The sequence below is a fragment of the Microtus oregoni genome, unplaced genomic scaffold (assembly GCF_018167655.1).
Source record: "Microtus oregoni isolate MIOR12 unplaced genomic scaffold, Mior012 000022F_ref0000154, whole genome shotgun sequence".
Taxonomy (NCBI): Eukaryota; Metazoa; Chordata; class Mammalia; order Rodentia; family Cricetidae; genus Microtus; species Microtus oregoni.
This window is the reverse complement of record NW_024543081.1, coordinates 18,152,122-18,164,845: the sequence shown is the minus strand read 5'-3', so window position 1 is coordinate 18,164,845 and position 12,724 is coordinate 18,152,122. Positions and strand designations below refer to the sequence as shown.

The following is a 12,724-nucleotide window of genomic DNA, read 5'->3' as shown; positions in this document are numbered from 1 at the left end:
GGCTGCTGTGCCTGAGGCTGGGTGACTGAGAAAGAAGTTTATTTAGCTTGCAGTTTTGGATGCCAGGAAGTCCAGCATCAGGCAGTGGCTTCTGGTCAGGGCCTCTCATTGCTTCGCTGTATGGATGACACACAGCAGGTGTGCATGGATGACAAAGGAGAATCCAGTTTCTCAAGCTCTGACTGATTCCGGAGAGAATCCAGTATCAAGATAAAAACATAATTCCCGCCGGCAGGCCTCACGTGCCAACATCTCTGTTGATTTCCACATCCCAGCACACCACCCAGCACCCTCCCTAGTCCCTGTGCATCTGTGAGAAACTTCTCATCATGTTTCCTGGAGAAGCCTCACAGCCGGTCCTGCCTGCCAATCCTCACTCTTCTCATGGGTCCTCTTCTCTGCTGAATCCTGGTGGCCCACCCCTGTGGTCGATATTGCCACACATTGCTTGCCTATTCTTATTGCTGTGCATCTGCAGGACTTCCAGCTTGGCTCCAGTATGAACAAAAGCATATAAGTATTCTTGCATAAATCTTTTTATATATAAATGTTCACTCCTCTTGGGTAAATTCCTAGGATCAGACCTGTGTGCTTAGGGGATAAGTATGTGTTTAACTTTCAAAGAAACTGCCGGAAGTTCTGCCAGGCAGTTTTAACATCCTACGCTCCCACGGGCTCTGTGAGACATTTCCGGGGCTCCACACCTTGGCCAACACTTGCTGTTCCCAGCCTTTAATTTTGCGCTTCCAGTGGTGGGTGGTGGCACCTCCCTGTGGCTTATTTGCATGTCCTTTATGACCAGTTATGTGGGGACACACTTGTTCTCATGGCTTCTGCAATGTCTCTCCTGTTGCCCATTTTAAGGGTCGGTTGCCTTTTCCCTGAGTTACAGCTATCACATTTTCCGGACCCATTTCTTGTCCATCTGTGTCCTGTGTCAGGGTGCACAAAAGTTCCTCATTTTGATGAGGTCCGTTTATCAATTTTTGTTTTTCAGGTGGGGTCTCCTATGGCCCAGGCTTGTCTCAAGCTCAGTAGAGTCAGAGTATGTGGCCAAGGATGACCTTGAAGCTCTGATCTTCCTGCCTCCACCTCCCAAATTCTGGGATTACAGCATGCACCGTCACACCTGTTTGATGTAGTGCTGGGGATCCAACCTAGGACTTGGTGCACACTAGGCAAGTGGTCTACATACAGCCCCAGCCCATGGTATCCATGTTGTATTTGTAGCTACTGCCTTCTGAATGCTGTCCAGGCCATCTGCCTGCCCTTCCTTTAGGAAGAGGGTCTGTCTTCTTCTAGAGACCAGGAAGTTCTCAGCTTGTATTTCCCCCCTCCCTTCCTCTTCCTCTCCCCTCTCCTTCCTGACAGGGTCTCACAATGTAGCTTATGCTGACCCCAGACAATCCTCCTACTTCTTTTCTGAGGGTTAGGGTGATCACACCTGGCCCGTGGGGAGCCTGCTTACATTGTTCCTGAGCTGTGGGGTGGTGGCCCAGGCTCACTACCTAAGGAATTTGGTTTCTCTCAGTCCTTCCCATCCAAGCCTGATGCCTCCATGTGAAGTAACTGGAGCTCGAGAATACAGAAATGGGGTGACTCTCTTTCTCTCAGCTGCTCCATTCCCAGCCCTCAGATCAGCTGATTCTAGGTTTGTCTGAGGCATGGGTCCTCCACACTGCAGCTTCCCTGTCCAGATCCAGGCTATTCCCCTCCCCATCCCTACTCCTTCAGTCTCTGCCCTCTCTTGGTTGTAGTCTTGGCTTGGGGATTTCCTCGGGCCAACCTGCTAAACTGTACCACATCGCCCAGCCTGAGGGCTCAGAGAGTGCCTATGGCAAGACTCCACCTGGATGCTAATCTCCATTCCCACCATCAGGAGCTCCCCAAGACTTTGGAGTGTAGGGAACTCACAGCGAGCTTCAAAGAGTCTACCACATACTGCAGAAGCAGGAAGATGGACTGGACAGCCCGGCTGCGCTCATGGCTCTTGTCAGATATCAACCAGTACTCTGTGTGCTGGGAAGAATAGGGGAGCGCGTGAGAACCTGCGCCACAGAGCCCATCACATCCAGCTCAACATCAGCCCAGAGTAGGGCCGCTGAGAAGGGCGACAGCCACCCAGCCAGGCCATTAGCCTCATTGCCTGTCCATCAATCTACTTCTTCATACTTGGGGTGCCTTATAGGTTTGGACCATCTGAGACATGGAAAACCCAAGCGACAGTCTTATTCTTACACAGACAGGACAATTGTTCTAAGACCAGCCCAACAATCTGATGGTAGACACCAGCAGGGCATCCTTCAACTCAGCTCAACTCCAATGCTGTCAAGGTTAAGGGCTCTGTCCTCGAGAGTTTTCTGATTCTGGAGCCCCAACTGTGGCTCATGTTTCAGTCCAGCCCACTGTAGATTATGTTCACCCACTTTTCATTCTATAAAAAGCACCCAAAGCAGACTACTTTACAAAGAGGTCTACAGTGGTGCATGACTCTGGAGGTCTAGAATGCTGATGGCCTTCTTGGTGACAGTCCTAGGGTGGTGAGGGGCACCACATTGTAGAGACAGGAAACACATATATGCCCATTTCTTCCAATTTCCCTCCACTTCTCATAAAGCCTGTCACAGGGTTGGGGGTATGGCTCAGTGTAGAACACTTATCTAGAATGTTGAATGTCTGTGTATAAATAAGGGCCTAGGTTCAGTCCTTACCTAGTATTACATGTGTGGGCATGAACGTGCACACACACACACATCCACCTCCACACTCTCTCTAACAGCTCAGGCTGGAGCTAGGGCTGGGGCTGGAATCCCTACTTTGCTGGTTTACAGGCCTCACCTGCAGGAGGAAGCAGACCTCATCCATGCTCGGGTTCTCAGAGATGAAGTTCTGGAGGAGCAGGTCCAGGGCACGCATTGTCTTCTTGTACAGCACCTGGCAAGGGCAAGGGACAGGGACAGCTGGCATCACATAGCCAGGTCACATCATCGTCTCCCCAGCTCCTCCATGAGGGCTGCAAGGTATCTGCTTCCTTGGGCCCAACTCTGGCATGTGAGGCCGATCATGCGATTGGCAGCAGCTGGGATAGTGCATTCTGCCTCCAGACTTTCCCCAGAGGAGCTGTGGTGTGAGCAAACAGGTTCCTCTAGCTGCTCAAGTATGTCTTTTCCAGCTCTGCCCACCCCTCTCCTGCAGCCACTGAGGTAGTCTGCCGCTCTGACGTCTTTCCTGCTGACCTGCTGTTTCCCCAAAGAAGGACTTTTTGTTAATGTCTCAGGCACTGACAACTTAGCAGTTACAAATTAAACACTTGTTTGTTGGTTGGTTGGTTGGTTGTTTTTTCAAAATGGGGTTTTTCTGTGTAGCCCTGGAACTTGATTTATAGACCAGGCTGGCCTCAGACTCAGAGATCTGCCTGCCTCTGCCTCCTGAGTGCTGGGATTAAGGAAGTGAGACATCGCTACCTGACTTTTTCCCCCGCGTATTTATAAAGACTAACGGAGAGAGGAAATGGTTCTAGATGTAAAGAATCTTGAGATGATAATCTTGTCTCCAAGTGAAGGATGGTTTCAAATGGAAATAAGACCAGAAAATATAAATGCAAATACACCGGAAGGCCCAAGCAAGGAGTCAAGAATTCCTCCCAGCTCACACCATCCACTGAGAGAGCTTCTGACGCAGAGGCAATACTCTTATGTGGAGATATTTCAAATAAGACTGCTAAAATGGTAACAAACACTTAAGGCTGAGCTGACCTGAGGATGGCCTTCCTCCTTTCCCAAATACAAACTTACACTTATCTAGGAATCTCAGAAGCAAGAAAGGAGACTCCATTTCCAGTGAAGGATACAGTTTGGTCACCTTGTGTGACCCTAGCAACCTATGATCTCACCCTAACAGGCTGCTGTCCTAACCACTTCAGGAAACACCTTAGAATCTCATTTACGAAAAGGAGGGCATGGAGGAAGGGCTCTTAGCAACCCTGTGGGTGGAGCTTGTGTGTCCAGGGCTAAGATATTTAAGCCTGACTTCTTCACACGTGGGTGTGTCTTATCCTTTCTTTGGGTGCCTCTACTTCTATCAACCCCATGCTGAGTCTATGTTAAACTGCCTTCCCAATAAAATCCAACTCTGCTCCAAACTGGACCATCCTAAAATTCTTTTCCGCACAAAGCTTTGAATCTTAGCTTTCGAGTACGTGTCCCTGCAAGGAATTCTTCAGGTCTCTGAGGGCAGCAGCATAGAGCTGGGTCTCTCCCAAGCCCCACTTCCACTGATGAGCCCCAACATCACTTACTGTGTTGTGGTACCCAAACACTCAACATGAGCAACTTCAATGTTTGTGTTGGCTCACAGCTCAGCCCATACAGTGCATCACAGTGGCAAGGCATCTTGGGAAAGCATGGTGACCATGCCTGCTTGGGCTATGGTGGCAGGAGCTTGCTGCACACTTCTCGTATGACTCAGAGCAAAGAGAACCCTCAGGCTAGAAGCAGAGCCAGGCTCACCACAGTGACCCACTTTCTCCATCTAGGCCCCAGACTCCAATATCACCAGCTGGAGAATAAGTATTCAGACACATGGGTTTGTGGGGGACGTCTGACATTCAAACCTTGTTCTTGCAGCCTCCAGAGCTGTGGGTAGCAGCATACTGTTCTTTACAGCTATGGTACTTCTTTTCAACTGCCCCCACAAGATACAAAGCTGAACCCTCAAAATGCAAAACTTCCAGCAGAAAACTTAAGCAATCTTTGTGGTCCCTGGTCAAGCAAACTCCCTAGACATCCTACCCATAGCACAGGCCAAAAACAAAACAAAACAAAACAGCTGGGTGGTGGTGGTGCACGCCTTTAATCCCAGCACTCGGGAGACAGAGGCAAGCGGATCTCTGTGAGTTCGAGGTCACCCTGGATTACAAGAGATAGTTCCAAGACATACTCCAAAGCTACAGAGAAACCCTGTCTCAAAAAACCAAAAAATAAATTAAAAAAAAACAGTAGGAATTTTCTAAGCAGTAACAACTGTCGTCAGAAGTCAACAACAGAGATTTTGAGAAAGTCCCAACTGAGAGAACAGATTTTCAAATGCAGACTATTAACTCACATCCAAAGTATAAGAGGAGCTTTAACACTGCCTAGTAAGGCTGTCAAGATGGCTCAGGGGCATAGAGGCCCTTGCCATGTCCTTGCTGTCAAACCTGGGCATTTGAGTTAGATTCCTAGGACCCACGTGGTGGAAAGAGAGAAACAATTTCCACAAGTTCCCCTCTGAACTCCACATGTGCACCACAGCACACAGACAGACACACAGACACACACAGGCTCACATACACACACACATAGACACATATATACACGTACTCACATATACACACACAGGTTCACATACACACACAGACATATACATACATGTACTCACATAGACACACATACACACATAGGCTCACACAGACACACACACAGAAACATACACAGAGACACAGACAGACATATAGACAGAAACACACACACACACAGACACATATAGGCTCACACAGGCACACACACATAGAGAGACACACACTGAAACACAGACATAGACAGACAAATACACAAATAAAAAGTAGTTTTAAAAACCTACATAGTGGCCCGTTTCAAAGGTAGCTGTGAGAGCTGAACAGATGTTTCACCAAAGTTAAGCACATGCCAAAGTCCTCATCCCAGTGACCTCATGAAGGTGACAATGGATCAAAACTATGGCCAACTGCGGGAAGTCAGTTGGTGCAGTGGCAGATGGTCCCAGTTGAACCCCACACAGGAATGGCTGCTGCCTCCCTTGTGACCACGTGGAGGTCAGTTTCCCTTGGGACTCATCTGTCTTCCCCAGCTCCCTGGGCTCTCCTGGCATGGTTCTGACCATCCACAAGGCAGTGCCTCATGTGTGCCCTGGGAGCCTAGCGCAGACCACAGGTCAGCTCCCTGTGCCTGCCTGGCCTCGCTGGCTAACCTGGATCCAGGGCCGGGAAACAAAGCGTGGAAGGCTTTGTTTCTTGCCTTGCTCTTTCTGCTGAACAGAACGTAGCTACCCTCAGAGCCACGCCAGCCAGATGACCTCTTCCCAGAGCAGGCAACCCCAGCAACACTGTATCCTCCCTTCACTTCTGGTGGATGGAACTGGCCTTTCCTGCTTTGGATATGGCCTTGGTACTCACTTAGGTCCTGGAATGGGGCAGGACCTAGTTGTGTGCTGAGTGCCAGCATGAGTGATCAGAGGCATGTGAGTGACAGCCAGCCTTGTCCCCGCCTCAACTCCCCTGGAGCCTGGGTCTGGGGCAAGATAGCCTGAGATAGCTGGGTAGCCGCACAGCCAAGGGCCAGGATGTGTCCAGCGCTTTGAGGCATCTGTCAGCTTCCTCGAAGTCAATGAGTACAAGGTACAGGAAGGCTCGCTTCAGAGAATGCCGCCAGAGCCGTGCTGAGACCAGGGTCTCGTTTGCGCAGAAAACCTTCAAGGTCCAGGCCATTCTAAGGCTGAAGTGAGCCTGTGCTCCAGACAAGATGGTTCTAAGCCCAGACAGAGCTCCTCTTTCTGCCAATTACCAGACAAAGCTAACCCCTGGCCTAACACCAGGAACCCACACCCCTGGGAGAGAGACATGCCAATCCTAGAGCATCACCATGACATCTGGAGCTTGTTTTGATGAAGGCGAATCACTCTGTAGGTGCTCAGTAGCGGGAAGCCTGTACACACTGTGCAGGCAAGTCTGCAAGACCTGGGACTTGAGCAGGGGTTTGAGTCCGGGTCGCAGGTTACTGCAAGAAAACCAAGTGTTGGGTTGGGGTGTGAGACTGGCCCAAGGGACTCCCAGCAGGGGCATACCAGCACAACTAGAATATGAAAGTAGACAATGTCTTGGCTCAGTGGAATAAGAAAGGTCAACACAATAGGGGCTATGGTGAGCTGTTCTAACTCACTGGCATTTGCTTGGGGGAAATCTAGACATTTTCAGGGTCAGAGTCAAAGCTATGGATATGTCAGGTCAGATCATAGAGTAAGATCCGGGTCCAAGGGTGAAAAGCTAGGCTTCATGTATGACCTGGGCTAGGGCCCAGTCTGTGCTCAGGACTGTGGTTCAGTGTGTGGCTGTGGGCAGGGCTTAGATTTTGCCAGTATTAGCAATCTATCCTGGTCATGAAAGAAAGCAAACTTAGAACAGGCAGAGCCTTTTAGTCAGAACAGGAAGAGCCTCTGCACAGCCAATATTCTGGTGGTGCCTTGGGCCCCAGCCCCACACGCTCTGATGCCACCAGACTCAGGACCTTGCCTGTCTTCCAGTGCCCTAGGAGAGCTACCTTAGGCCCATGACAACCAGGATGACCTTCTGCCTGAAGAAGGTGGTCAGGAAGTTGGGCTCATCCTTGAGGATGTCCTGGAGGGCAGAGGAGGGGCAAGTGTGGCAGCAGCCTCTAGCTGGCCACCCTGGTCCTTAGGAGGACCCACGGTGACCCCAGGGTCGCTTACCAGGAGGCACTGGATGAGCTCTGGAATCTGCGTGAACTTGTACCTCTGGGAGCCATACTCTTCCCGAAGCGATCTAGTGAGCAGGATGGCCGCAGACAGGAAGCTTGACTTCAGAATCTCATCCTGTCCCCCCCCCCCAGATGGGCCAAAGGTCAGGTCAGGGGACACTTCCCTAAAATCCTGTCACATAACCCAAGCAGCCACCTTGACCAGGGGACCAGCAGTGTGTGCGTCACACACACAACACACAAAGCACACTTCATGCACACAGAACACAGCAACCTTACTCACAAAGACAACCCCTCTGCCAGTCAAGGAAGCTAAGTACAGGGCTCCCTTCTCTCTAGGCCAGCCTCACTACCCTGGACAGACAGCCTTATTCCAGCCACCTGTACCAGAGCCCTGGACCCAGGAGTGCAGAGAGCAGACCCTGAGTGGGATCTGATCCCAAGACCCTAGGGCTGTCCTGTGAGTACTGTCTCAGTGACTGGCAAGTTAACCCAGGTGGCTCTGTCCAGCCTGCCCTTCAATGGAGGGGTGGGGAGGGCCTCACGCAAGGACCACAGGAGAAGTAGTACACCATCCTCGAAGCGATGTTGTCCACCCAGGGCAGGATCTGCTCCTTGATATGTTTGGCTATCTGCCCATAGCACAGGAGGGAGGTGCTGCTGACCCATTTCCATCGAAGGTTGTTGTCTGACAGCTGTGGGCGAGTGAGAGCTAGGCTGAGGGGATCCAGGCTCTAAGCCCTCCCAACCCCCACCTCCCTCCTGCCAATGAGAAAGCTGTAGCCTCTATACTGACTTCGGGTAGAGGCCAGGAGTATGCCTCCTCCAAAGGACCGGGCCTAGAGTTGCCAATAGCCCTCCTGTCTAGGAAGCCCCACTAGCTGGCTCCCCAGGCAAGCTTTCTTCTTTGAGCTACTGGGGTTGGAATTGGCCAGGAAAGTAGAGCTGCTCAGTGTATCTACTGGGCCCAAGGCAAGCGACAACTTGAGGCCCAGGCCTGACATAGCTCTCAAAGTACTGGAGGTCCCCTGGCCCAACATCCTTAGTTCAATTATCTCCATGCTGAGGCCCTGAGGAAGGGACTCCTATGAAGCATGCAAGGACACAGAGCAGGTACTTCAACTATCCTGTGTCCCCGACACCAGCTCCTAAGGCAAATGGGTCAGGCAGGAACCCTGGTGTAGTGTCATCAATGGGCACATGGAGGTTGGCACCCTCTCTGTCCACTGCTGCTGTATTCAACATGCTGTAGCACTCAGGGCCTCCCTACCTGGCTGTCTGGGGACACAGCGACTGAACGCAGGAACTTGGTGCGGCCCAGGTGCTCCAGCAGGGCCCATACCTCCTGCAAGTGTTCGGTGGAGGCCAGGCCCACAGCCAGCGCAATTCCCTGTGTACCAGAGGACCCTGTAAGGGAGCTCACAGGTGACAGGGCAAGTCCTTGTCCAGCTCTCTGGGGCCTGTCCTTCTATCAAGGCTGCCTCCCGGGGGGCTGGATTGGTGGCAATCTGGCAAAGTGTGCCATGCAGTGAGAGCCATGCAAGACCCTAGTGATGGTGAATGGGGCACGAGGGAGGCACAGGCAATAACCCGAGGACTCTGACCCACCTCTCGGTAGCTGGAGTGCTGGTGGGACAGCTCCAGGAGGCTGGCCAGGTGGCACTGAACCTGCTCCATGCTGGGGCACTCACGCAGGATCAGCCCATAGAGATGGAAGAGCAAGGCCTGGAGTAGGACAGGGTGGAGAGTCTGCTAATGCTGCTAAGAAATCCACCCATTTGAGCATGGCAGGGCTGTGTGGTCAGAACTACTCCTTCCCCAAGAGGGAGCCCTTTCTCCTCCCGCTGTGTGGGACAAAGCAGGGGAGGAACACCTTCCTGAAGCATTTCCAGGGGGCTAAAAGAGCCTAGGGCTTCTCATGGGGGCACTGACCTTATCAGCAGTTTGCTTGGGGTCCAGGCTGAGAAATTCTAGGAGCTTCTGCATAGAGGAATCCCTGGGTGGCGTCTTCTGCTTTTCCCAGAGCTGTGGGCAGACTGTCACTCAGACCCTTCCCAACCACCAGGGCAAGACAGATTCTAGAGCCCACAAGACAGCTGTAGCCCTCCCAGGACCCTGAGTGGGGGGAGGGCAGCTTGCTTTCAGATGGGTGAGAGAAAAGGAAATGGGAAATCCCTCCAGGTATGAGAGTTTTAATCCTGAGTAAATCTGCCCATGACCACCTCTGCAGTAGTTCCCTGAGACCCTTAGGACAGAGGCTGATGTTTCTAGCAGACACAGACAGTCCCATGGGCATCTGGGCATGCTCCTTGCTGACTATGCCTCAATGTTGACCCCTGGGCCTTTGCCCATCCTGTTCTGACCAAATGCTTTTCCCTCTCCATGTTTAAGTTCCCAGTCATGACCAGCTGTGAGTGCTTAGGTTGCCTCCCTCTGTAAACAATGGCCATCCCTGGTAGGAGGAGACCCTGGGTGGACCCTGCCTTCCCACCAGTGTGTGGGAAGTAAAACATCCACTCTGACTCTCTGAAATTCTCCAGCACATTCCCATAGAATGTTAGGAGCTTCAGGGATGGCCAAGACCGTGGGAGTCCTAAAGTGGTTGATGAGTTCAATGTGATGGCTGGGGAAAGATCCTGGACGGTGCCTTCACTTCCTCCCAGGCCCCGTGAATCTCCCGCCCAGTGGGAAGCATCAGTCTCTCTGATCCTACCTGGCTGTGCTCCTCTAGGAAATGGCAGATGGTGTCCAGTGCCAGGCCCTGCTCTGTGACCATCATGTTCTTGATCTTACTGACTGCCACATTCTCCCAGGATGGGTGGAAATTCAAGTACTCTCCCAAGATCCCCAAATCCAAATAATCTGTGGAGATCCCAGAAGCAGGGAGTCAGTACCAGCCCCATCCACCAGTCCCCCAACACCTAAGGCCCAATAAAGTTCCTGAGCTGGGTGAGGAGAGGGAATCTGGTAGAGAGCCCAGGCCCACCCAGCACCTGTCCTGCCAGGTTCCTGCTTGGCGCACTGGAAGGACAGACCGTGGAGGCACACTTGCCTCTACCAACACAGACACATCAAGGAGGCTTGGTGACTAGCTCAGAGCAGAATCAGTGTTCAGCCAGTTGACTAGGGAACAGAGACCATACTGGGGTCAGGACTATGATCACAACTGCTAATCATTTGAAGCAATATATTGATGCGGCTCCTGCCTAGTCCCAGTATCACAACAGCTGGTATTCCTATTATTTAAACCACAAGGCTGTAGGTAAGCACCCATAGGCCACTAAGGGGTTTGTCATCTACAAGCCTAAGCAGAACTCCACAGAGCAGAAACTTCCACAGCAAGCAGGCACAGACTTCCTGGGGCCTGGCCATCCACCACACTGAGAAGAGCTGGAAAGGAGATGGCTGAATCTGTGGCAGGAGCCATGTGGACCCTAGGAAGCTTCTTCCTAGCCAGCCAGTCAGGGCTCCCACTGCCATAAACACATCCAAAGGAGCCACACTCACTATCAGTGGAGAGGAAAGGCGTTCCCAGGGACTGGACTTTGCTGTCTTCTCGTGAGACAGAAACAAGAATATGTGAAGGAAGACAGTGCATCCTACAGACATGTGGCTGGGGAGTGAGTCTTCTCTGAAAAACCAAGAGCAAATAGGAAGGCCTGTCTAGAGCTACATTGTTAGGGTTTCTATGTGTCCCCCCAAAAAGGCTCATGGGCTAAAGTCTTGGTCCACAGAGATGGCAAAGTCATGAGAGCTCTGACCCACTCACTGGCTTCATCTACCATTGATGGGGTCATAAGTTAAAAATGTTATTGGGGTTTGAGGCCAATATAGAGCACGTATGTCACTGGAAAGCCCCTGGAGGGGGTCTTCTTTATCCCTTCCTGTTTCCCTGCCTCTGACTCACACCATCTGGTGAGAAGCTCTGCCTATCTGGCCCTTTCCCCATGCTGTTAGGACACAGAAGTAGCCCACTATGCACCAGATACTCTCAGACAGCCCAAAAGCATCTTTCCTTCTCGGCTTGTACCAGGTATTCTGTCATTGCCATGAGAAACTAGCATACACACGTGTAGAGAGTCCCTTCCTCACCATCAGGGAAACCCCAGAGGTTTTATGATGATTGTATGTAATTTCTACATTGTCTAATGTTTTTACAACCATGCTATACAGACAAAGTTCTAAATGGCTGCGAAACCAGAAGTCCAACTGAGTCTCACACATGGGCTGCTTCACAGGGTTCTTGTCACTCAACCTTTGCAAACCATGCCTTATAGGATCTGGTACCAGTATTGGTGTACAGGGTCCTCACATGAGCTTCGGCCTTGGCCCAGAACAGTTCCCATGGAAAGGAGCCTGCTGTTGGTGTCTGAGGGCATCACTCACCAATCCTGAGCTGGTAGCCAAGACACTGCACAACCCTCTGAAAGCCATCGTTCATGTTTGCACACATTTGGTCATGCAGTAAAAGCTATCTACCTGCCAGGCACTGACCCCGAGTAAGCCCAGACGTTTCTTAGCAGTCTTTGGATGATCCAGGCTACCCCTCATGTCCTCAGAGCACCAAGGATGACACAAGGGAAGCTGTGAGGTCCCTGCTCAGCTGGGTGGCAATGGTACATAGTCTGCCCCACCTGACTTCTTGGATATAGGAATAGTGGTTACATTCCAGCTGTCCTTCCTGGGGGATGGTGATATAGGGATGAGTGGGCTCTGTCCAAGGTCCTGTTGGCTCAGTGCCCTACTCTAGGAAGTCAGAGTCTGAGTGAACCCCAATCCATACACTGTATAGATGTGAGCAACTTGTCTCGGTCCCCCGATCATCCCAAGGGCTTTTGGAAGCTCTCAGCAGTGTGTCCACTCTGTAAACCCCACTTGCTGTGCACCCACTCACTAAGCTCCAGCTCTTGCTCCTGCTTGGGCAATGAGCGGTTGGGCTTTCTGTAGGCTGAGGGGGTGGATCTCTGTGGGGACTGAGAGGAGTCATCACCAACCATAGCCAAAATGGGTCCAGAGGTTCTTTGGAGGACAGCACCTGGCAAAGACAGAATATAGATGTTTTTTACCTACCTGGTGACAGAGCATGGCCACAGGGTCTCTCAACCACCCCAAGCCTTCTCATCCCCTCCCCTTTCACTCCAGAGACACCACAGTTGGTCCTGTAGGCAGTGTGACATCCAAAGGGCCTTGGCCCAGTCTTTCTTGTTCATCTGCGG

The 12,724-nt window shown here is 51.6% G+C and overlaps 1 protein-coding gene across 1 annotated transcript in view; it reads right to left on the bottom strand.

Annotated features, from left to right (window-relative positions):
* Window positions 1-11,949, bottom strand: part of LOC121461481 (maestro heat-like repeat family member 5) — a 32,641-nt gene extending 20,692 nt beyond the window's left edge. Inside the window, exons 1-10 of the mRNA XM_041672567.1 lie at window positions 11,895-11,949; window positions 10,222-10,370; window positions 9,441-9,533; window positions 9,117-9,233; window positions 8,779-8,898; window positions 7,501-7,623; window positions 7,332-7,408; window positions 6,656-6,791; window positions 2,839-2,934; window positions 1,915-2,019 (exon numbers count right to left, since the gene is read on the bottom strand). Coding sequence (XP_041528501.1) covers window positions 1,915-2,019; window positions 2,839-2,934; window positions 6,656-6,791; window positions 7,332-7,408; window positions 7,501-7,623; window positions 8,779-8,898; window positions 9,117-9,233; window positions 9,441-9,533; window positions 10,222-10,370; window positions 11,895-11,949 — 1,071 coding nt within the window. The remainder of the gene's footprint in view (window positions 1-1,914; window positions 2,020-2,838; window positions 2,935-6,655; window positions 6,792-7,331; window positions 7,409-7,500; window positions 7,624-8,778; window positions 8,899-9,116; window positions 9,234-9,440; window positions 9,534-10,221; window positions 10,371-11,894) is intronic.
* Between the last annotated feature and the right edge of the window lie 775 nt (window positions 11,950-12,724).